The following is a 23,954-nucleotide window of genomic DNA, read 5'->3' as shown; positions in this document are numbered from 1 at the left end:
ACACAAATCTTAGTATTTTCACTGATTTAAAAAAAAAAAATCGGGACACCTGAGTGTCTCAGTTGGTTACATGTTTGCCTTCAGCTCAGGTCATAATCCCAGGGTTCTAGGATTGAGCCCCGCATCAGGCTCCCTGCTCAGTGGGAAGCCTGCTTCTCCTTCTCCCTCTGCTTACCACTCTGCCTACTTGTGCTGTCAAATAAATAAATAAAAACTTTTAAATAAAAAAAAAAACAAAAATGTAGTTTTACCACTACATTTAGTAATTTTTTAAATATATTTTTTTAATTTTTATTTTAAGTAGGCTCCACACCCAATATGGGGCTCAAACTCACAACCATGATCAAGAATCACACACTATACAGACTGAGCCAGCCAGGCACCCCTACATTTAGTAATTCTTATCACTGAAAACTTTTGGCAGTCAGAAAATCATACCTACCACGAAGGATAAAATTGTGCTACCATAAGAATGCAGTAAAGACTCAAATGAATATTTTGAAAAGAAATGTTCTAAGAACATCTTGAGCACTGGGACAAAGTAGTAAAGTGAAAGGAAGAACAATTCCTTAATTGAATCATTTCCAATGGATTCCTTTAACAATTGCTTTAATAAACAGTTATACCTCCTATTCTCTAATTATATATTAATTAGCTAGAGCCAAGTGGAGATACCACAAGTTTTTCTTTTTAATTCTATTCTACTATTTCCTTCCCTTGTTCTTCTCCTAGAACAAGTTCTCTATACACGGGCGATTCCACACATGCATCTGTGATCACTTACCATCTGGAGCATATTTTGAGGATATTCCTAAAATCGTCGCAAGTGCAACAAAAAATGAGAAACTAGTGACGGCAAAGCAAATGAAAGTATTTTTGTGCCTCTTCTGCTTTTGGCTTTCTCTCTGGGCCTGCTGCTCTTCAGGTGAGAAAGCAAAGGTGGCCCGGGCTTCCTGTCTGATGGAGGTCAATTTGGCTGAAGCTTGGCTCTTTGGAGGAGGAGGGGGCCGCAGTGGCACAACCTTCCCTGGAACATAGCCTGACGAGCGATGGCTGTTTCCATTCTGAGGTTGTAGGAAAGCAGGGGAGTGTCCCCTGGAATCAGTGGCATGCATGATACACTGTCACTGCAAAAAAGAAAAGAATTAAGGTTCAGAAATGTGAGAATTGTAATAGCTTTTTTAAAAAAGATTTATTTATTTGAGAGAGAGAGCATGTACAAGCGAGCAGGGGGAGGCGCAGAGGGAGAGAGGGAATCCTCAAGCAGACTCCTCACAGAGCATGGAACCGAAACAAGGCTGGATCCCATGACCCTGACTGAGATAATGAGCAGAGGTGAAACCAAGAGTTGGCCACTCACCCAACTGAGCCACCCAGGCACCCCTGTAATGGCTTTATTAAGTGTTTTTTATTGTGACCAAATCACACAACATAAAACTCACCATTTTAACCATTTTAAAGCGCACAGTCCAGTGGCATTAAGTACCTTCACGGTTTTGCACAACTATCCCCACCATCTATCTCCAGGACTTTTCATCATCCCAAACAAAAATTCTGTAGCCATTAAGCAAGAATTTCCCATTCCTTCCTTCCCTAGTCCCAGGTAACCACTGTTAACGACTTTTTGAAAATATCAAGTCAGCTCACATCCCTGATATAATCACTAATTGCGGTTTTTTTTTTTTTTTTAAGATTTATCTATTTATTTATTCAGAGAGAGAGAGAGAGACGCAGAGAGAGAAGCAGGCTCCATGCAGGAAGCCCGACGTGGGACTCGATCCCAGGTCTCCAGGACCATGCCCTGGGCTGAAGGCAGTGCTAAACCGCTGCACCACAGGGGCTGCCCACTAATTGCATTTTAATGCCACTGCTTCTTCATCTTGGTTGCACATTTTAATCACCCACTAACATCAGTGCCCAGTACCACACCTCAAAGCAATTAAGTTAGGATCCAAGCATCTCTATCTTTTAAATGCCCCCACCAAGTGATTCTAATGAGCACCTTGGTTGAGAGCCACTCTTCTAAGGCAACTGTTCTCAATTTGCATTGTGCCTAAGGATCACCAGGGATATTTGTTAAAAATGTAGATTCCTGGGCCCTCCACCCCCGTGATTCCAGCTCAATTGGTGGAGAGGGATTTTTACATCTTTAAAACATACCCCGGTGACACTGAAGCCAGTGGTCACACTTTTCGGGTATTATTACTCTAAGCTCTTCAAACTAAAGTTAAAGTCCATGCATCCTATGAAGATGACAAGATGGCCCTAAAGAGTTCCAATAGGGGGCAGCCCTGGTGGCTCAGGGGTTTAGCGCCGCCTTCAACCCGGGTGTGATCCTGGAGACCCGGGATCAAGTCCCACATCAGGATCCCTGCATGGAGGCTGCTTCTCCCTCTGCCTGTGTCTCTGCCTCTCTCTTTCTCTGTGCCTCTTATGAATAAATAAATAAAATCTTTTAAAAAAAAAAAAGGAATACAGGATGGTATAAATTCTTTAGAAAAAAATAAAATAAAATAAAGAGTTCCAATAGACAAGCTTTCATGTTTAGGTGTTTGACTTCCCCACTAGATTTATCTTTCAGCAAAACAGCTTAAGTATTTCTACCTGTGTTATCACTTCACTGTAGACTCTGAATTCATTTAATGAGAAAACCTGAACTCCACATTCTCTGGTTAAAAAAGAGATAACAGGGACACCTGGGTGGCTCAGCGGTTGAGCGTCTGCCTTTGGCTCAGGTTGTGATCCTAGGGTCCTGGGATCGAGTCCCACATCAGGCAACCTGCAGGGAGCCTGCTTCTCCCTCTGCCTGTGTCTCTATGTCTCATAATTACATAAATAAAAAAATTTTTATGTTTTTTTTTAAGATTTATTTACTTATGATAGAGAGAGAGAGAGAAAGGCAGAGACACAGGCAGAGGGAGAAGCAGGCTCCATCCTGGGAGCCCGACGTGGGATTCGATCCTGGGACTCCAGGATCGCACCCTGGACCAAAGGCAGGCACCAAACCACTGAGCCACCCAGGGATCCCTTCATAACTACAGAAATAAAATCTTAAAATATAATAGTAAGTCCTCAAATTCTGTTTAAAAAGTAGGCATTCAAATATTATTAGAATTTTTTTTTTTAAATCTAACTCAAAGTCCATACTGCCAGGCACTGTTGTAAACCTCTCACATGGATTACTCATCTAAAACACTTAATACAAGAAATCTCAGTAGTTCCCATGGTCCCCATCTTACATATGAGAAAGACTGAGGCCTAAAAAAGATTAGCTAATATATGGGAAAACCAGGACTTAAACCCAGGGCACACTAGTATTCAGGCTCTTAACTGTTATACTAATGTCTTTTAAGACAATTGAGAGGCAAAAATTTCAAAGACATCAGTTTTCTGATTTGCAAGGGTGTAACTAGAATGGGCTGAGTCAAAGAGCACATTAGCATTTTCAAGAATTCTTCATTCAGAAGTCCACTACAAATGATTCTTATCTAGGAGAACCTGACACACACATAAAACAAGGTCAGTCCTTCTTATTCTCTATAGTAAGCACTTGAAAGTTTCTGAATGAGTCAATTTTGAATGCAACCCGACTCTGACTTTGCAAAGTCAAAAAAAAAAAAAAAAAGCAAGGAAGCCAGAAATGCTATGCTTCTATCATGTTCTTAGTACTGTGGATAAATAAGGACTGTGGATAAATATGATGTGTTCAGTGGCTTCAGAAACATGGTTCCATTACTTCCCTTCCTTAATAGCTAGAGCATCTCGGAGTCACCTGATTTCATTCAGTCCCCTTGTAATTAATTCCCCTCGACTTCTGCCAAAACAGTGAATAAGATCCCAGTCATAAGGGGACCCCAAATTGCTCTAAACGACAGCAAATCCATGAAACACAAAATGTGGTCATTAGAAAAGACATCAATAAGCATTCCCAGGACCCAAACGACCTGGAAATTAATGGAGACAGAAAGGGAATCTAATCAGGTATTGACGCTGATTTTATACGGGGCAAAGAACATTCTCAGAGTCAGTATGTCTGTCAAAACCACTTGGTTTGTGGGGTTTGATTTCTGAACAAAGGTAATTATTTAGATGAAGCTAAAGCTCCAAGACAAAGGGATGAGAACAGGATTCAAGGTGGTATTGAAGAAATTGCTGCATGTGCCAACCAGAACGAAATAATGGGGACATCCTGCTGGAAGAAATGAGAGAGTATAACAAAGGCCCCTTTGTGATCCTCTATTAACAAAGAAAGGACTAAACTAGATATTCTTGAGTGCCAGGCTCACCAGGGTGGGAGGGGAATCGTGACTGTAATCTGCTCTGAAAGGGAATGGGAAGCTTTTGTTTGAGGCTGCAATCATCTGATACTTCATTGTTTCAGGGTGAGAAAGGTTGTTATTACTTAACAGGCTGGAGGGCCCTTTTGTGGGAGATGATGGGTCTCCAGATGTACCCACAATATAATAGCAGGCAGTAAGAGGCTAAATGAAGTCACCAACCCACTGGGAATTAATTTGTGTCTTCACGTTAACAAAATGATATCCTAACATGGAAAACTCGGATGGTATCTGCCACAAACTAAAATGATCAATAAATGAAAAATAATTGTGCCTGTGTTTTTCCCTGAACTCTTGTAACTCTAAATATTTTTTTTCTTAATTTTTTTTAAGTAAACTTAAATTCTATATCCAACATGGAGCTTGAACTCATGACCCCCGAGATCAAGAGTTGCGAGGTCTACCAACTGAGCCAGCCAGGTACCTCAAAACTAAATATCTTTATATTCATATATTCGGGGCACATAAGCTCCACTTCAGTGAAAAACATGTAAGTGCATAAGCAGCAAATACAATCATCCTTTTCCTAAGAAATAAACACACTGTTGAAACCATCTTAAAATTACAACCAGGGACATCTGGCTGGCTCAGTCAGAAGAACATGTAATGCCTTGGCCTTGGGGTCGTGAGTTCAAGCCCCACGTTGGGTGTAGAGATTACTCAAATAAATAAATAAACCTTAAAAAAATTACAACCAAAAAATCATTTTATGCAGATTTCTCTTTCAATTTATCATGTTTTTTAAAGATACAAGATCCAAATACATTGCTTTAGAACCTCACTTTACACTTATGAGTTTAGGAGTGGTATTATGAATCAATTACTTAAAAATATAATGATTGATAGTTATAGATTTAAATTATTTGTGGGAGGGCAGCCCCTGTGGCACAGCGATTTAGCACCGCCGGCAGCCCAGGGCGTGATCCTGGAGACCCTGGATCAAGTCCCATGTCGGGCTCTCTGCATGGAGCCTGCTTCTCCCTCTGCCTGTGTCTCTGCCTCTGTGTGTGTGTGTGTGTGTGTGTCTATGAATAAATAAATAAAATCTTTAAAAAAAATTATTTGTGGGAAAAAAGTGATATTTCACTTATTCGATAAACAGTTGTGAGCTCTTGTGGTCACTAGAGACTTGCACTGAGCACTATGAAGGATAGAGGAAGGATGTATTGCATCCAAAAAATACAATTCCTAAATCCAATAGTAAACACTTGCTTGAAGACAGAGTGTAATTGACAAAGAAAATACAGTTGACCCTTGAAATTGGGGGGGTGGGGTTCGGGGTCTGATCCCTGCACCCACCCCCCACAGCAGTCAAAACTCCATATATAACTTTTGACTCTCTCCAAAAACTTAACTACTAATAGCTTACAGTTGACTGGAAGCCTTATGGATAAGTTAAAACAGTTGGTTACCACACATTTTGTAGGTTATATGTATCATACTGTATTCTTACAATAAAGGAAGCTAGAGAAAAGAAAATGCTATTAAGAAAACCACAGGGAAGAGAAAATACAATTATAGCCCTGGATTAGTGTGAGCTTGGGGTTCTGAGATAAAGAAGCAACTTACAGAAGAAAAGATGGAGTCCCTTCAAGGATTACAGGATGTCAAAGTGAGTATTAGCTATCATTTTAAAGTTTTTATGACAGACCAATGTGCTCACTCAATACACTAATCATTTGTTCATATTACATGTCGTTTGTAAGAGGACTGCCTTTGTAAAGAACACAGTACTATACGGAAGGAACACATTAGCATTTTATGATGTAGTTGAAGAGCTATCACAGCCTGAGCTAAATCCCTCAATATAGACAGATAATCTAAAATATGGGAAAACTAAGTCACTCGTGGAGTTTGAAAATGCACTCCATGAAGGGTTTTGAAGCATAACTTCTGGTATTTGGAAGAATTATCTCATATTTATTTACTGAATGATAAAAAGTAGTAGCCCCGAAAGGCTTAATAATAATTAATTAAAAAGTAAAATCAGGGCAGCCCCGGTGGCACAGCGGTTTAGCACCGCCTGCAGCCTGGGGTGTGATCCTGGAGACCCGGGATCGAGTCCCACATCGGGCTCCCTGCTTGGAGCCTGCTTCTACCTCTGCCTGTGTCTCTGCCTCTCTGCCTGCCTCTCTCTGCCTCTGAATAAATTAAAAAAAGAAAAAAAATCAACAAAAGCATTAAAAAAAAAAAGTAAAATCATTAAGTAAATAAATATCATGTCATATATCATGATAGCATGTAAATAAATAAATACCATGCCATTAAAGACCTTCACAGGGAACTTAGGCAAATAGTAAGTATACAAATAGTATATAGTAGTAAAAATATAGTAGGTATTTCAAGAAATCACTAAGAATATGAAACTACAGCAACTCGCAAGATATAAATGCAAATACCGAGAAAGTGGGAAGCATTCAAAACCTACTACTTCTGTCTTAAAAAAACTCACAAAAACACCTTTAAAACTTGCTGGGGTTTTTTTTAGGATTTTATTTTTTATTTGCGAGAAAGAAAGAGAGAAGAGCATGAGCCAGAGGAGGAGCAGAGGGAGAGGGAGAAGCAGAACCCCACTGAGCAGGGAGCTGGATGCGGGGCTCAATCCCAGGACCCTGAGATCTTGACCTGAGCTGAAGGCAGACACCCAACCAACCAAGTCTTCCAGGCATCCTAACTTGCTGTTATTTTAAATACAATTCTTCTGTTGGATAAAAAAAAGACTGCATAACCTCAAACAGTAACTCAAGGTGGGAGGGGTCAGTGCATTTGGCAAGAGCACCCAATTACAAGAAGTAATTGCAAAAAATATTTTGGAATTTCCATGACATTAAAGATCAAGTTGACAAAAGTTTCTTGGGCCTTTAAAAAAACAGCATGATATGGGGCACCTGGGTGGCTCAGTCGGTTGACTGCTTGCCTAAGGCAGGCTCAGCTCACGATCTGGGGGTTCTGGGATCTGGGTTCTGGATTCTGAGATCTGGGATCCAGCCCCCTGTCCAGCTTCCTGCTCAGCAGGGAGCCTGCTTCTCCCTCTCCCTCTGCCTGCCCCTCCCCCCTGCTTGTGCTCTCTCTCTTAAATGGATGAATAAAATCTTTTTAAAAAGAGAGAAAAAAAAATTTTAAATAAAAAATAAAAAGAGAAAAAAGAGAGAGAAAGAACATGATTTTAAGAAAAGTGAGGCATGGCTGAGCATCTGCCTGAGGCTCAAGTCATGATCCTGGGGTCCTGGGATCGAGTCCCACATCAGACTCTGCACAGGGAGCCCGCTTCTTCCTCTGCCTGTGTCTCTACCTCTCTCTGTGTGTCTCTCATGAATAAATAAATAAAATATTTTTTAAAAAAAGTGAGATATTCTCATCTAAAGTTGTCAAACACTATGCCATCCCATCCATGAAGCCCTGTCATCTCAGGATTCTAACATGAAGTTGCCCGTCTGTTTTTCCCTGCACTCTGTTTAAGACTCTTGTTGGGGGGCTCCTGGCCTGGCTGGTTCAGTCGGTAGGGGACGTAACTCCTGATCTGGGAGTCATGAGTTCAAGCCCCACGTTAAGTGTAGAGATTACTAAAAAAAAAAAAAAAAAAAAATTTAACAAAACTCTTCTAGGATCATCTTGCCTTTTGCCTTTTATGTTTCAGTTAACATGTAGACTTGTCCAACCATCCCCTGCAGTTGACTCTAAGCCTCTTGACAACAGGAACTAGTCTTACTCATCTTAGTATTCTCATATGACCCTAAACACAGTAGGTACTCACTAGGTGCTTGTTGAACTTACATCAGACTATACCTCTACAGACCACACACACACATGCAACACCCACATAGATTATAATCACCCACTTAATCTTCCCTCAACATCCTTGAGGCTCTGGGAAATTTGTCTACTCTATCTGTATCTGTTGCCCTGGTTTGGGAAAAACTGAGGACATTTACAACTTCAAGCAAAAAAGCCAAAGTATTAATTTTTACAAAATGCAATCCTAGCATGCAATCTAGCGGGTGAATAAAGGTATTATTACCAACAGCACACGGGAATTCTAAAGATAAAGAGCAGCAAACCAGACAAGCTCAACTTTTCACAATATTTTGTAACACTTTTAGCAAAACAGTAGGAAATGCAGTAGGCACATAAGAAAAAGGAAAGTGTTCCATTCCACTTCATATTGTAATGCTGACAGCCAATAAATGCTGTGATCTGGGGCTCCTGGCTGGCTCAGTCGGTAGAGCATGCAACTCTTGATCAGCAGGTCATGTGTTCATGTCCCACACTCCGAGCCCCACACCAGGCATAGAGCTTACTCTGAAAACAATGCTGTGGTCAAAGGGAAAGTCATTTTTGTACAAATATAGCACCAGTAATTCAAAACTAGTAAGTGCTCTTTAAAAAGACTGAGTCTTCACATTCTTTCTACTGCTGAGATGCTAATACTGAAGACAAAGTGCCTGCAATAGTGCTTATTATTCACATGGTGGTTGAGGATGCTTGCCCTAGAAGCTAGAGTTTCAGTACAACTGGCCAAAATCTGGCTGAGGAGACTTCCTCTTATTAAGATCTTGGTAGGTCTTTACCACACACCTACTGGTATGCTCACTCACAACAAAAAGTCAAACATGCCAGGAACAAGAGGTGTTCATGAATTACCTTGAAAACAAATGATTGATGTTTATAATTTTTAGTAATTATGACCTAGTTAAAATCTTAAACAGCTCCTAATGGCCTTGGACTTCCAATTAATGGTTCCAACTTCCAATCTCCCATTTTTAAGAGAAAGAGAACACCAAGGAATCAGGTTGGGGGGGGGGGGGGCAGGAGGGTGCTTCTTTTATTGTAGATTCAGACCATGTCTACTTGATAAACAAAGAGCTCAACATTTTAATCATATAAAGTTGTTCAGTAAGAAATAAACTTAGCAAAACTGACTTTTACGCCCTTTTGTTTTTCAAAATGTCAAGTACTTACGTGTGATCAATACTTTCATGAAGAGTATGTGTTTAAATACATATCATAAAGATTTTCAAAAACAATGGTTGAAAAGTTCCTGGGGGAACATCCTTCTATCCATAGTTTAAAGGAATCTATTTCATCGCATATCCTATTCTAGAGCATACAGGATAAAATTCGTTTTTAAATGATAATCCCTGCAAAAGAATTCAATATAAATGCTAGGTCTGTACATAGAGCTGCTTGGGAGATAAGAGATGATGGGGAAAAATTAAGTGCAGTTTCCTTCAAAGATCTACTTGGTTTGTGTAGACATACTCCCAAAGAATCCAGTACCCTGAGACCTCCAAACACAACAGCGCCTTCATACAGACAAGACATATTTTCCAGTATTACCTTGCATAGGTAGGTGTTCCGTTTCTTCTTTCAAATCTCTAAAACAAGATGAGTCACTATAACCTGCAACTGTCTGACACATTCCCAAGACATAAGACACCTGGCACAGTTAGTTATTTGTATTAGTTCTGGCTCACTTTTACTAAGCTGATGGTGGCCAAGCCAATGTTTAGAGGAAGAGGGGAAGTACCAATCCTTCATTATAAACCTCTCCCTACCCAGGGAAAGTTAGATAAGGGGCTGAGAAATCTTCATTTTTATTCCCCTACCTTCTCCTTCCACTTGGTCAATTTAGACACATATGATAAATGATACTCCCCCAAATGGAGCTTCTATTACATATAAACACCAATACACCTAGACTTCTAGCCTAGCACCATGTATTGTTCACATTACCTCCTCCCACCGTACATATGAACTCTATTGATATAATACAGAGAAATTATAAGGAATTTGTCAATCCTATAATCTCCAAAAAAGGCTAAATTGACTAAAACTGATTTTTTTGTCAGTAATATTTGAGTCAGAATAAGTATCATTTAAAGCCAGAAGACATTTTTGTTTTCCTGCTTAGAAATTCACTTTTTGGGCAGCCCGGGTGGCTCAGTTTAGCACCTGCCTTCAGCCCAGGGCATGATCCTGGAGACCAGGGATCGAGTCCCACGTCGGGCTCCCTGCATGGAGCCTACTTCTTCCACTGCCTGTGTCTCTGCCTCTCTCTCTCTATGTATCTCTCATGAATAAATAAATAAAATCTTTAAAAAAAAAAAAAAAAAGAAATTCACTTTTTGTGAAGCATTCTTCTCTTTGCCACAAAGTTATAGTCAGGAAAGAGTAAATCCCTGGAAAACAAAATTTAACTAAAAATACAAGTTGGATTATGATGCAAATGATGAAACAATAAACGCCGAGTATATGTGTCTGTAGTGAAGGAATTCAGATGAGCAAATCGGCTACAATTTCGCTGAAGTGGATGCATCCTCGAAAATTATATTGGAATCTCCTGTTAAATATGGATCCCTCGGAACAAAGAGGCTTTATTCATAATATCTCCTGCCCCAAGGAAACCAAGCGAACACTTTCCCGTCTCAGAGTTATATAGGCGACCTTTGAGAAATATTTTTACTTCATTCTTACAGTCCTCTCATTCATGCAACGTACAGGAGGCAGATGTCTGATTTTCTTGACACCAAACGTACTCATTAATCCTTTTTCAGATCTGTTAAGCATCTCCATGAAAAGCCCTGCTTGACCCCAAAGCCAAGATGGCTGACAGGGCTCAAAGGCCGAAGAACATTACCATGGGCAACAAAAGAGAAGCAAAAGAAAAAAGAAAACACAGACCCACAAAGACCAACAGGGGAGCAAGGCTGACAAGCAGAGTATCTAACACTCCTTACCCGGTCAAAAAATATTTAAAAAAAAAAAAAAAAAAAAAAAGCACAGTCGGTAGGCCCCTGGGTGGGAGGAAAGACCTACAAGGATAAATAAAACTTGGAAAAGTGGAGAAAGAAGGGAGTCATCTTACCTGCCCGTTGTCCTCTGCTCTTCACCCCTATATCCTTTTCCTGATTCTTATTCCTCAGATTGCTTTTGCTCCTAACGCTTCCTATTGAGAAGCCACCCTCTCTTCTCCCCTCCTTCCCAGAGCTCCTCAGACCACCCCCTTCGCCCTGGCTCCCCACAGGCTGGGAGGACGCAGCACAGAGGCTCCCAACCTGCTGACAGTGACGGATGGCTGCCAGCGAGGCACACAATGGCAGATGCAGGCGTGTCATCAGCCTTGCAGCTGGCCTTCGGAAGAAAGAACCAAAGCCAACGTCTGACCTGAGGGAGGCTGATTTAATTAAGGTTACAGCAAAGGGCAGAGCTGCCTGTGGGCTGCATTCTCTGCTGAGCGCCAGGGGCCAAGCTTGAAAAATACTTCTCCAGAAGAAAGAGCCAAGAAAGTTTATGGCAGTTAAAATATTGGAAGTAGGAAAAAAAAAAAAAAAAAGGAAAAGAAAAGGCAACAGAGAGTTGTTTGAGAAGGAAGCACAGATGCACCAGAAGTCCACGATCTCTTGAGATACAGACATCAAAACGCAACGACAGGAGAAAGCCTACAGCGAGTATGTCTGGACACGCCTGTCGAACCAGGCGATACTCCAGATGAATAATGAGATGCCCAGATTGAAGTGATCGGGGGCCACTCAATCCAGCATCAAAGCAAAGTTTCTGTTAATGGCAGGGCCAGGACTGGAATCCAAATGTACTATTTCTTTTACCTACAACGCGCAGCCTTTTTTTTTTTTTTTTTTTTTTTTTTACGCGCAGCCTATTTTTAACACAATTTTCACCACTGAGAGTAAAGGCTTGCCGGACAGGGAACACACTCAGCTTGAACATCTCTTATCAGACAAGGACTCTGCTAGATGATGGGGACCCAGCAGTACACAAACAAATCAATCTCTACCTTCGAGGAGCTCAGAGCTCTGTGTTGGGGGATCAGGAGATGATCCAAATAAAGAGATATGTGCAAAGTACAATGCATGTTGGGGCAAAGACACGGGGGTGGGAGGGAGCAAAGAAGTGATCACCTGATTTTATTAGATCTCTACCAACAGACTAGAGTTAAATTTTTTAAAGGCCTGGCAAACCGACTTAGCCACACACATGCCACCAGACCACCACTAACGGCTTCCTTCGCACATGTAAACTAAAATCCACCACGGGACTCTGCCACGACGATGACAACACACGGTCTACCCGTGACCAATACGGGAGGAAACGGACAGAAGGCTCTTGTAGGGTAGTCTCCGGAAGGCTGGCAGGCCCGGTGTCACCTGCGGATGAGTTCCTGGCCAAAAATAAAAACAGTGACAGTGCTTGACGTCCTGCGGTGTGGGAAGCCTCCAGAAGGGACCATGTTCCACCTCCTCCAGGCTGGATGCTCATCAAAACTACATGGTACCAGGGAGTCAGCAGGGAGCACCTGTAAAGGAGCACTGACCAAGCCCTGGAGGGGCCTTAGACTTGGCCCAGCTGAGCAGGGACAGACCCGGCCAGCAGCGGAGGGACCAGGCAAACGGGGCGGGGGGGGGGGGGGGGGGGGGGTTGCAGGAGGAGCTCCAGGGCCTTAAGCACAAACAGAGAGCACAAGTGGGAAGCAATCCTTTAGTGAAAGCCCAGCTCAGGGGATCCCGGGTGGCTCGGCGGTTCAGCGCTGCCTTCAGCCCAGGGCGTGATCCTGGAGACCCGGGATCGAGTCCCGTGCCAGGCTCCCTGCATGGAGCCTGCTTCTCCCTCTGCCTGTGTCTCTGCCTCTCTGTGTATCTCTCAAATAAATAAAAATCTTTAAAAAAAATAATAATAAGAGAGAGAGAAAGCCCAGATCAGCCCACGCGCAGCTGGGCAGCCGGACCAGCCAGCCCCGAGCTGACCCTACATCATGAAGCGTGACCACATGGACAGGACAGGCAGCGAAGTGAGCTCAAGCACTTGGGAAAGCAGCTCTCAGCGTTAATCAAAAGACATCACTGCCCATGCTGAAAAGACGATCCATCTTCCTTTTGGCCTCCTCAGCTCCACCTCTGTACACAGCCCACTTGCTACCAAATTGCTAGCTTCTCCACGTTCCTAGCACTTGGTTTCTATCTGAGCATGTCCTTCGGTGGCGGGGGAACGGCTGTCGTCAAGTACTCACTGAACAATTAAGGCCACAGCTTTTGCGTGAAGGAAATGGAATTCCTAAAATCCTCATGCGAAGAGGACTTGAGAGAGGTGGCACTGGTGGTCATAAAAAAACTATATATATATATATATATATTTTTTTTTTTTTTTTTTTTTTTTTAAGCCACAATAAAAACAATGACTCATTTTTCTCATTCCTTCTGAAACAGGAATCAGGCATTTGTCCTCGGGCTAAACTTCATCTTTCCACTCCCTGAAATGTTAATAATTAATTTTCCAACCTCATCGTATGCAGGAAAAAAAAAAAAAACGATTCATTCTTCAGGGAAGTGGGCTGTCAGTGAAGACCATTAGAAGAACAGAAGGTTGGCAGTACCCAAGTACAAGCCGGTGATTAGGCAAGAGCTCCCAAATCAATAACAATTTCACTCTTCAGAGAGACTTCATAATTAGATATGACCAAGACATCTGGCTTGTGGTGGATATTTATGTTTTAAGATACTTATATCAAACTCAGAGTCAATGAGGGCAATTCTTCTCTCCGTAGCTCAGCATGGATTGTCTTAAATTGCAATCCTTTCAGGCAATAATGTTCCAATCACACATCTATGCAGTGTTCACACTATTCTAAATACTGTATTAAAGCCAGGACTGCTACAAGCTCTCTGAGGCAAACTTTTCATAATATCATTAAAGTGTCCAAATGCTGTCAATTTTTTCTTACTGTCCAAAGGAAGATGCAGCCCTGATAAAATAAATATAAAAGGTTTACCACTTGTTACCACGTAATGAGAATAAAAGTCATGTTACAAATCTGGCCACAGGGTTAGGCAAATAATAATTTCAAGGCAGATTTACCTAATCGGTCAAAGGGCTGATTTGATGGGAGATAGCAATTGTGTGTGTTAAGTCATACACAGCATCCCAGTCCATGCCATATTTTTTAAAGAGACATTTTAATAAAGACCCTATGCTTCTTTCATCTTTGTACTGCTCACAGCAACCAGCACAGAGACCTGCACATCTTAGGAATGCAATAAAATATTTGCTGAACATAGTTCCTGACAACCAACATTAATGGCTTCCCAAAGCAAGCACAAGAAAACAAAAGACCATGCCAACCAACATATTTCTAATATACTTTTATCCTATGATTCACAACACAAATCTGAATAATGTTTCCAGGAACTTCTCTTTTAAAAAACAATGTGCACTTCTATGGTATTTTAAATTTGTGTGCAATTTACAGAAAATGCAAGTAAAGCGAACAATATTTTTATACTTAGTTCCCTATTTGCCAGAAATGTGTTACATGTCACAGCACCCCCCTGTGTGCATCATATCATGTATAAATCCTCCCAAAGAGAAAAGATAGAGTGTCTGCTTTAAAGTTGGGTGCAATGGGTTTCCTAAGCCCAAATGCAAATTATTTCATCATTAAAACACTAAACGAAATTGCTAACAAAACCAAACAGGAACAAATCAGGGTACGTTGGGGGGGGGGGGGGCTCTGACTGGAAATAGGGACAAAGAGGTTCTTGTCCCTGCTCAGCCATTAATTTACTATATGACCTTACCTAATTAGTTAGCCTCTCTGGGTCCCAACTTCCTCATCTTAATATTATTTTTAAAGCCCTTTCAAACTTACATGCTAGGATTCAACATGTCCTAAAAATTGATTCACATTCGTACCATCCCCCTCCTCCCCAGTCACACTGAACACACTAGCTTTAAATATGTGAGTATGGATTCCTATCAAAAGGCAATTTATTAAAATGTCAGATGAGCTTAAGTCCATTTTAAGTCAGGAGAAAGGCAAGTATATTCAAGCAAATAATGCTCATAGATTCAAGTTTCAGCCAGGCAACAACTGTTCTTGCTGGGGGCGTCACTGAAAATTACACCTCTTTACAGATGGAGAAAACCAGTAAGGGCCATTTTCATGGTCTCAACACAGATGCATGGCTTTTCCTTCCTTTTCACTTTTCCATATTCATCTTGTTAGGACAGGGGAAAGCAGAAGGGCTAGCTTGACTTGGGAGGGAGGGGAAAGACCATGGCAGACCCAGACAAGCCCCTCTCAATTGAGGTACTATACGAGCCAGCCCATCCTTCTAATTAGTGCTCACAACCCAAATGCAATGAAAAGATTTCCTGTGGCTGGGGATGGGAAGATGTCTGGACAAGTTGAGGAATGCCATATGACAATAACCAGCCTAACGTCTGAAAAACTGCCCTCAAGCTGAGATTCAGAACACCATGGAAAGGGTCAGCAAAACAGAAATCTGTCCCTGAGATCAGTTGGACTTAGGTATGATTTAGAGCTAAAAAGCTCTAAAAAGAACCTATTTTCAAAGTACCTTTCGATATCAAACAGCACTAGTTTGTGTGGCACTTTATTATATACACGGCAAATTAAGTCATCAAAGAATTCAATAAAGTATGCTTAGACTCATTTTACAGATGAACAAACAACGTGTAAAGAATTGAGAGATTTGGCCAGCAGCAAACGGTTAGCAAATGTCAGAGCCTCGTTTTAAACTCCCTTCTGACTTCAAGTACTCCAATCTTTACATTTCAAAATGGTACCGCCAATGGGATGCCTGGGTGGCTCAGTGGTTGAGTGTCTGCCTTTGGCTCAGGGCGTGATCCTGGAGTCCTGGGATCGAGTCCCACATCGGGCTCCCCGCAAGGAGCCTACTTTTCCCTCTGCCTGTGTCTCTGCCTCTCTCTGTGTCTCTCGTGAATAAATAAATAAAATCTTAAAAAAAAAAAAAAAAGGTACTGCCAATACCAAACACCAGTGTTCAGTCTCTACTATTTCTGTCTGATTTAGAAAACTTTATTTTTCACTAAATTACTTCCTCACCCACCCCCCCCCCACCCCCGCATTCTGTCTTGTCCTCCTTTGGATCCTTAAAGCATTCTATGCATGATGCTCCAAACACTTACACACTTACTGGGCCTTCTAATTGTTCATTTCCTTTTCTCCCAGCCTAGGCTCATTCCTTTCAACGGCAGAGACCATCTCATCTTTCCTTAAAGATGGAAGCCTCCTCTGATTATCTTGGCTCCCTGTGACTGCCCAAGCCTGAACCACTCCATCCAACTCCCTCTGCCTACCACAGCACACTGTGGGCATTCAGATTGCTTCCTAAGTGCCTAACACAAAAGAGGTGAATAAGAATTGTTAGTCGAATGCAGGGTGGGTGGGTGGATGATGCAAGACTCCTAGTTTATGACACTTTACAGAGTACACTTTGACAGCCAGTACTCCATGGGAATCCAAAACTAAGTATTTAATAATAATCATTTCAATGTTCTCTTTCTGCACTGTTGTGGTTCATCCTATCATACTCAAATTCAGAATGGGGCCCAGGCGTGCAGAGCTGGTAAGTAGCAACCTTTCAACTTCGGAAATGGCCCACGACTTTAATTCCTTAGTCTGTCTTCTCTCCATTCCCAAGGTAGCCTGGGAACAGGCTAGAGGAGGTTCATTAGAACACGAATGAGGTGTTGTCCCATTCCAGCTTCCCGTTGTGAAATCTGAGACTTCTGAAAATCTACAGATTTTCACCAACAAAGGAGACTTTACTCAAACAATTCCCTGTGACAAAGAAAAGCTAAACAAGCACAGGGTTAGAGTTCACAGATTCTCGACCGCCCTGTCCAGACACTCCTCTGTCTGCACACTCCTCAGCTTCGTTCACAGGCTGTTGAAGCAGAACAGGTAGGTGATGACTCAAAATTCACTTCTAACCTTCACTTCTTAATTTTCTGAGCTTAAACACACTCAGATAAAACAGCATCAGGTGGAATGAACTGAAAGCCAGAAGCAGACTTCCAGTTCCACCCCCGGCACACTCTGAGCCTATAGTCCAGGAACACAGAAACCAGGGGGAGTAACGTTAAGGATACGACCCCATAAGGTCTGACCCAGTGTCTAGTAGGCAGAAGTACCTAGTTCATTTTCTTCTGCTTTGCATAGAAAATGCAAACCTAAAGGAGCCCTTTGAATAGCTAATCAAAGGCACACAACCAGAGCGTGAAGCCCAGACCAATTTTGAAAATAGCAAGCTTCCTTCAAAGGTCAAAGATCAATAGCTCCATTTTTGCCCACCAAAGACCCAGAAGACTAAATATTTCAAATGCATTTCTAACACAGAGCCACTTCCAACAGGTAGTTATGTCTGGCTGCCCCGAGGTCTGAGGCCTCCCTCGGCTCAGGTGAAATCTCTGCGTCCCACTTCCTCGAGATCCTCATTTTGTCCTGGTAAAGGGCTCCCAAAAACATCTGCACGCGCTGCACACATGCAATTATGCAACAACGCCTCACACTGTCACACTGCATCAAGCAGAGTGGACACAAGCCAGCGAGTGGCTCCCGCGTCGGATGAAAGTTAACCTTACTTCCACTCCCTTCCAACCCGACGGCTGATGAAAGGAGATCACAGTCTGCTTTCCTAACCTTATGCAGAGAATTTAAGTGAGTGGTTTTCGCTCCACAGCGAGGTCTGGCGACGACGGTCAGCTGAGAGCATCCCCCAGGGACATGAGGACCTTGGTCTTATTGCAAAGGATGTCGCACCGGGGCATCAACTACTCAGCTCCGGGATCCTCAGGGAGCGGGACCCCCGACTTTGCCAGGACCTCCCGACCCTGCAGAGTAGAGCTGGGAGTGGGGTCCAGGGGTAAGGCTATCCCCAGCTGCAAAGAGAGCTGCAAGCGATCTTAAACCCCCACCCCCCAGCCCCGCGCTCGACTTCTACCACCACAAAGCCGGGTAAGGGGTGAGGGGTTCGCCAACCCGGAGGGAATGGGAAAGAGACAAAGGTCACCCCGCGCGCGCCCGCGCGCACTGCCGCCGACCCCGCGGTGGACGCTGCACCAACCTTCCAGCGCCGCCGGCTTCCTGTGGGGCTTGTCCCCCACCCCAGCCCTCTCCGGAAAGTTTGAGGCTGTTCACACCGACTTTCAAAGGTCCATTGTTTCCCTCCCCGTCCGTGAACGTAATGAAAAGAGAGACGGAGAGAAAGAAGTCAAGCCGTGGCCCCCCAGACCGTCTCTTACGGAGAGGGGTTGGCCCGGGGGGAGTCCGGTTACGCCCGATCCGAGGGGAGAGGGGCCCGGGGAGGCGGAGCGCGGGGGGGGGGGGGGGCGGCGGGGCGCTCCGGCGGCGGGAGGAGGTTTGCCCTTTCGGCAGAAATGCCTCGATGCCAGGCCGCCGGGGGCCGGCCGGGGCGCGGGGCCCCGCGGGCAGCTGGGGAGGGGGGCGCGGGGAACCCCTCCGCTTACCTTCCCCTCCCCCGCTTAGCGTCGGCTACTCCAGGTGCCTACACCGCGGTCCAACGAGACGGAGCCGAGCCCCTAGCGTCCCCGGGTCCGGATCCTCTCTCCATGGCCAGGGAGCCCCCGGAGCCGCGCCGCCGCCGCTCGTCTGCAACTGGCAGCCGCAGCCCGTGCCTGGAGGTGAGGCGCTCTCCGCCGGGAATGACGCGCACTTCCCCCGCCTCCGCCCCCGCCCCCGCCTCCAGCCGCCAGCCTCGGGGGCCGGGGCCTCGGCGCGCTCGCTCCCGGAGCAGCCGCGCCGCGCTCCCCGCTCCTTCCCCTCCAGGGGCAAAGGGAGCCTCGGCCCCGCGACGGCGGGGCGCGGCGGCGGCGGCGGCGGCGGCGCGGGGCGGACCGCGGCCCCGGAGTCGCGCTTCCCCGGTCGGCGGGCGCCGCGGCTTCTCCTCGCTCCGGTCGCGCTCAGCCTCCGCGGGCCAGACAAGCGGCCCGGCTCTGCTGGGCCGAGGGCTGCCGATTGGGCGGGCGGACGGCACGGAGGAGGCGGGGGCAGAGGAGGAGCCTGCGGCCGGAGGAGGCGGCGGCCGCGCTGGGCTCCTCCCGCCGCGCGCTCCGCCGCAGCCCGGGACCCGGCGTTGAGCGCCCCCCGCCGCGGCCCCGTGCGCCGGCCGGCACCTGGGCCGGCGCCCCAGCCCCTCGCGGCCGAGCCCGACGACGAGCCGCCCTCGCCCCCGGGGAGCCTGCTCCCCGCCATCCTGTGCGCGCCGAGCCCGACACTGCGCCCCCGTCGCTCCTCGGCCGAGCTGGACACTGCACCCCCGTGGCCGCCCGGCGGAGCCCGACTGCGCCCCGGCACCCCCGGCCTGAGCTGCGCCCTCGTCGCTGCCGCGGGAGCCAGACCCTGAGCCGCATCACCCCCAAAGCCACTTCCAGGAACTCCCGAGAACGTTCCGCGCGCCCGGCCAGCGCACCACGGCCGCCCCCACCTGGCCGAGCCGGGGCGCTGGGTTCCTCCTAGCCCTTCCCGGGGAGCCAGCCGGCTCTCGGACTCGGGACAGCTCCTCGGCAGCTCGGAGCGGCCCGGCCCCCGCTCTCCAGCCAGAATAAATACAGCCAGGTTGCCCCACGCCCCTCGGCCGCGCCACTCCGGAGTGGCTGCTGCTCGCGGGAGGGGCGCTGAGCAAGCCCCTCCCCCGCCCTCCCGCCCCCTCCCCCTCCCCCTCCCCCTCCCCCAAGCCCGCGAACCTTCTATGGACCCTCGCACCCGGGCCGGAGCAGCCCTGCCGCCGCCGCCCCGCCCCCCCACGAGAAGCCTTGGCTCCCGCTGAGGGCGCGGCCGGGGCTCGATCAGTCAGGCCCACGAGGTCCCCCGCTAGTGACAGCAGCAGGACTGCCAAATCCAGGCGGTCGTCATCCTCCGGTTCTTTCGGAATTGGAAGTTGTCCCGCAAGGGAACTCTCCCAGCGAATACTGTACAGATACGAGTGTTCATTTTTCAGAGTTGCTCTTTCCAGCCTCCCCTCCCCACCCCTTTTAATAGAACCTTAGTCATGTAACCGTGACACACCCAGCAGGCGGGAAGGGGAATTCCCTGTTTCCACGAGTTTGGTGCAGGAGTTTATAGAGATTGAAGTTTCCAAATCTTGGCTGATAAGATTCCCCTGGGGCACCTCGAAACATTCCCGATTCCCAAACTTCACAAGACCTATCTGAATCACAGGTGCCTGGAATGTGTAAGTTTGAGAAACGGTGCTGCATCCTCAAATTCATTAAAACTTTGGAAAGATGCCTCCAAAATAGCAACAATATCCAGTGCTGAAACCTTAATGAAACTACCCCACTTTGGGAGCCACTGACCTTCTGGGAGCGGAAGGAGGATTCTTGAAGCAGATACAGGTGCCTTGGTGGCTCATATGGTTCAGGGTGCCCTCAGCGCAGGTCCTGGTCCCAGGGTCCTGGGATCGAGCCCCATGTCAGTCTCCCAGCCCAGCGGGGAGCCTGCTGCTCCCTCTCCCTCTGCCCCTCCAACCTGCTCCTCTCAAATAAAAACCCTTTTAAAGGGGGGGCAGGGGGCACCTGGGTGGTTTAGTCAGTTAAGCATCTGCCTTGCCTCAGGTCATGTCCCAGGGTCCAGGGAGTCTGCATCTGCCTCTCCCCTAGCTCATGCTCTCTCTCTCAAAGAAAGAAAGAAAGAATAAAAATCTTTTGAAAGGAAGAAGACGAGGCAGCCCGGGTGGCTCAGCGGTTTAGCGCCACCTTCAGCCCAGGCGTGATCCTGGAGACCCAGGATTGAGTCCCACGGTTCCCTGCATGAAGCCTGCTTCTCCCTTTGCCTGTATTTCTGCCTCTCTCTCTCTCTCTCTCTGTCTCTCATGAATAAATAAAATCTTTCTTAAAAAATTGCTTTAAAAAAAAGGAAGAAAGAAAGAAAGAAAGAAAGAAAGAAAGAAAGAAAGAAAGAAAGAAAGAAAGAAAGAAAGAAAAGAAAAAAAGAACAAAGAGAAAGCAGATGGTTTTGAATGACAAACTGGAAGGAACAAAGGAGTATTTTCGTGATCAAAGGTGAAATGCTTAGTAGGATCATGCCTTATAAAGACAGAATAGGAAATGTGTCACTCTGTGTGGTAAGCTGGAAAATAGCCCCACCCCACCCCCAAAAAATTTCAGATCCTAATCACTAGAACCTGGAAGTGTTCTTTTATATGGAAACAGGGTCTTTGCAGATGGGATTAAATTAAAGATCTTGAGTTGGGGAAATTATCCTGGGTTATCAGAGCGGGCCTTAAGTGCGATCACTTGTATCCTTATAAAAGGGAGGCAGACCTGAAGACAACGTGAGCATGCAAGCAGATGTGGCCACAACCAAGGAGTGCCAGCAACCCTCAAAAGCTGGAAGAGGGTCCGGGGGCGGAGGGCAGGGGCGGGGAGTGGGGGTGGGGGGTGGGGGGGTGGAAGAGTCCTGCCCACTCAATGATTTCAGACTTCCAGCATGCATCCGGTCCAGGAACATGAGAGAATACATTTCTACTGTTTTAAGCCACCAAGTTTGTGGTGATGTGTTATAGGAGCCATGGAAAACACATACATGCTATGGCTTGTGCAGTGCCAACTTTACATTAAAATGCCCATTTTCTGAATATTAAGTGCCAGGCCCCTTGCTTGGAGTTTGAACAGGTTATCTAATTCATTCCTCCCAAAGATTGTTAGTCCAATTGTGGCCGTGAGGACACTGGGACTCAGAAAGTCTAGAGAGCCTACTGTACAGCAGGAGCCTATCAAGTCTGCCAACCATTCAAATATTAAAAATAACAATTAAAAAATCACAAACTATTTTATGAAAGTTTTGGTTTTAACAACGTCCCACTTCCATAACCTATACCTATTGCCAAAATCAAAGGAAATGGACATGGATGTCTGAGGACGCTGTGCCCAGAGGCCAGGGTGGGCAGGGGTTTATAGGTGCCTCCCCACCTTCTGCTCAATAGAACCTAAAACTGCTCTAAATAAAGCCCACTGTGCATGCCTGGCTGGCTGGGTCAGTAGAGCATGCGACTCTTGATCTCAGGGTTAAGAGTTCAAGCCCCATGCTGGGTGTAGGGATTACTTAAAAATAAAATCTTTTAAAATTTTTTTAAATTAAAAAAAGTAAGTCTATGGATACAAAAAGGGGGGCATTAAGTCCTTGTGCGGCTGACCTTTGAGAATTTTATAAATTTTTGTTCCTGGGTATTTATCAGGAAACATGAGAAAAAAATCGAAGTTTCTTCGAATAAGACAGATGGTTTTGAAACTACAGGCAGTCCCCAAATTCCAATGGTTTGACTTAATTGTTCAACTTTCAAGGATGAGAATGTAAAATGCATTCGGTAGACACTATACTTCAAATTTTGAATTTGGACCTTTTCCTAGTCTGGCCATATGTGGTGACAGACTCTTTCACGATGCCAGGCAGTGACAGGGAGCCGTAGCTCCTGGTCAGCCCAGCGATCACAAGGGTCAGCAACCAATACACTCACAACCATTCTGCACCCAGACAACCATTCTGTTTTTCACTTCCAGCACAGTATTCAATACATTCCATGAGATACCAACACTTTATTATAAAATAGGCTTTGTGTGAGATGGCGTGGCCCAACTGTAGGGCAATGTGAGTGTTCTGAGCACGTTTAAGCTGGGCTAGGCTAAGCTATGATGTTCGGTAGGTTAGGTGCACTAAATACATTTTTGACTTTAAGACATTTTCAACTTATTGTGGGTTTATCCAGATGTAACCCCATCATGAGCTGAGGAAGATCTGTAATGTGAATGGAAGTTACACTGGATACAAAACAAAGTGAGTGGCCACAGACCTCTCTGGTCAATGGAATTGATGTTGTCATGGATCGGGTTCCCAGGGAAGCAGACTCTGAGACAGAGTGGCAAGATGTTCATTAAAAAATGTCCATGAAAAAAAAAAAAAATGTCCATGAGGTCAACACCTTTGGAGGGAGGGGGAGGAAGCAGGATGGGACAGAGGGAAAAGTTGAGCTGCGATGCGAACCCAGCAACAGGCTCAGCCCGCCTCTCATGGAGGCGCTACAGCCATGGCCCTTCCCGAATAATTGCCCCCAGATGGCCAGACCTTTACAGAGCCTCCCGAATTAGTCATCGGATGTGGTGCATCCTGGGAAGTGGCATGACCTTGGGCAAGGCGGCTCAGCAGCCCAGGCATGGAGAGGGCTGGCTATGGATAACCCTCAGGGCTGGGCAGCATGTCCTCCTGTGAAGGCCAATCTGGTACATACCTCCATGTCACCTACTCCGTCAGTAGGTGACACCCTCACTGTTGCTCTGTCCTTTCCATACGAGGAGGGAAAGCCCCGGGATAAGGGAGAGGCTCATCTGATGCCTTTTTGTTTGTCATCCTGGTGGTGGTAGTGCTCAGTCTTGAGGCAGGATAGCACATTGGCTAAGAGTGGAGGCCCTTCAGTCAGATTGCCTGGGTTACAACCACAGTCCATAGCTCACTGGCAGTCTAACTTCAGACAAGATGTCCAGCCTGTCTGTGCCTGCAACTTCATTTAAAAATGGATGTCGGGGCACCCAGCTGGCTCAGTTAATAGAGCATATGACTCTTGATCTCAGGGTTGTAAGTTCGAGCCCCACTATGGGGATCAAATGAATGAATTAATGAATGAATGAATGAATGATAGTACCTAGCCCATGCAACTGTTATGAGAGTTAGCTATGAAAATGCTATAAGGTGCTTAGCCACACACCTCATAAGTGCTCAGCACACCATGTCATTGGTAACTCTAGCCTCCCATGATTGACTAAATTAGA

At 45.6% G+C, this 23,954-nt stretch overlaps 1 protein-coding gene across 3 annotated transcripts in view; it reads right to left on the bottom strand.

The window, feature by feature from the left end:
* Positions 1-19,780, bottom strand: part of CEMIP2 (cell migration inducing hyaluronidase 2) — a 78,533-nt gene extending 58,753 nt beyond the window's left edge. The window contains exons 1-2 of one of the 3 annotated variants that reach the window (XM_041744083.1): positions 19,619-19,780; positions 785-1,127 (exon numbers count right to left, since the gene is read on the bottom strand). In XM_041744083.1, the coding sequence (XP_041600017.1) occupies positions 785-1,115 (331 nt within the window). In that variant the 5' untranslated portion in view covers positions 1,116-1,127; positions 19,619-19,780. Of the gene's footprint in view, positions 1-784; positions 1,128-18,238; positions 18,381-18,641; positions 18,867-19,618 lie in introns of those variants that run through there. The other 2 variants (XM_041744082.1, XM_041744084.1) reach the window with 2 other exon arrangements.
* Between the last annotated feature and the right edge of the window lie 4,174 nt (positions 19,781-23,954).

This window comes from Vulpes lagopus, chromosome 2 (genome assembly GCF_018345385.1).
Source record: "Vulpes lagopus strain Blue_001 chromosome 2, ASM1834538v1, whole genome shotgun sequence".
Lineage (NCBI taxonomy): Eukaryota > Metazoa > Chordata > Mammalia > Carnivora > Canidae > Vulpes > Vulpes lagopus.
The sequence above is the reverse complement of the archived record's forward strand: the minus strand, read 5'-3'. Positions and strand labels throughout refer to the sequence as shown.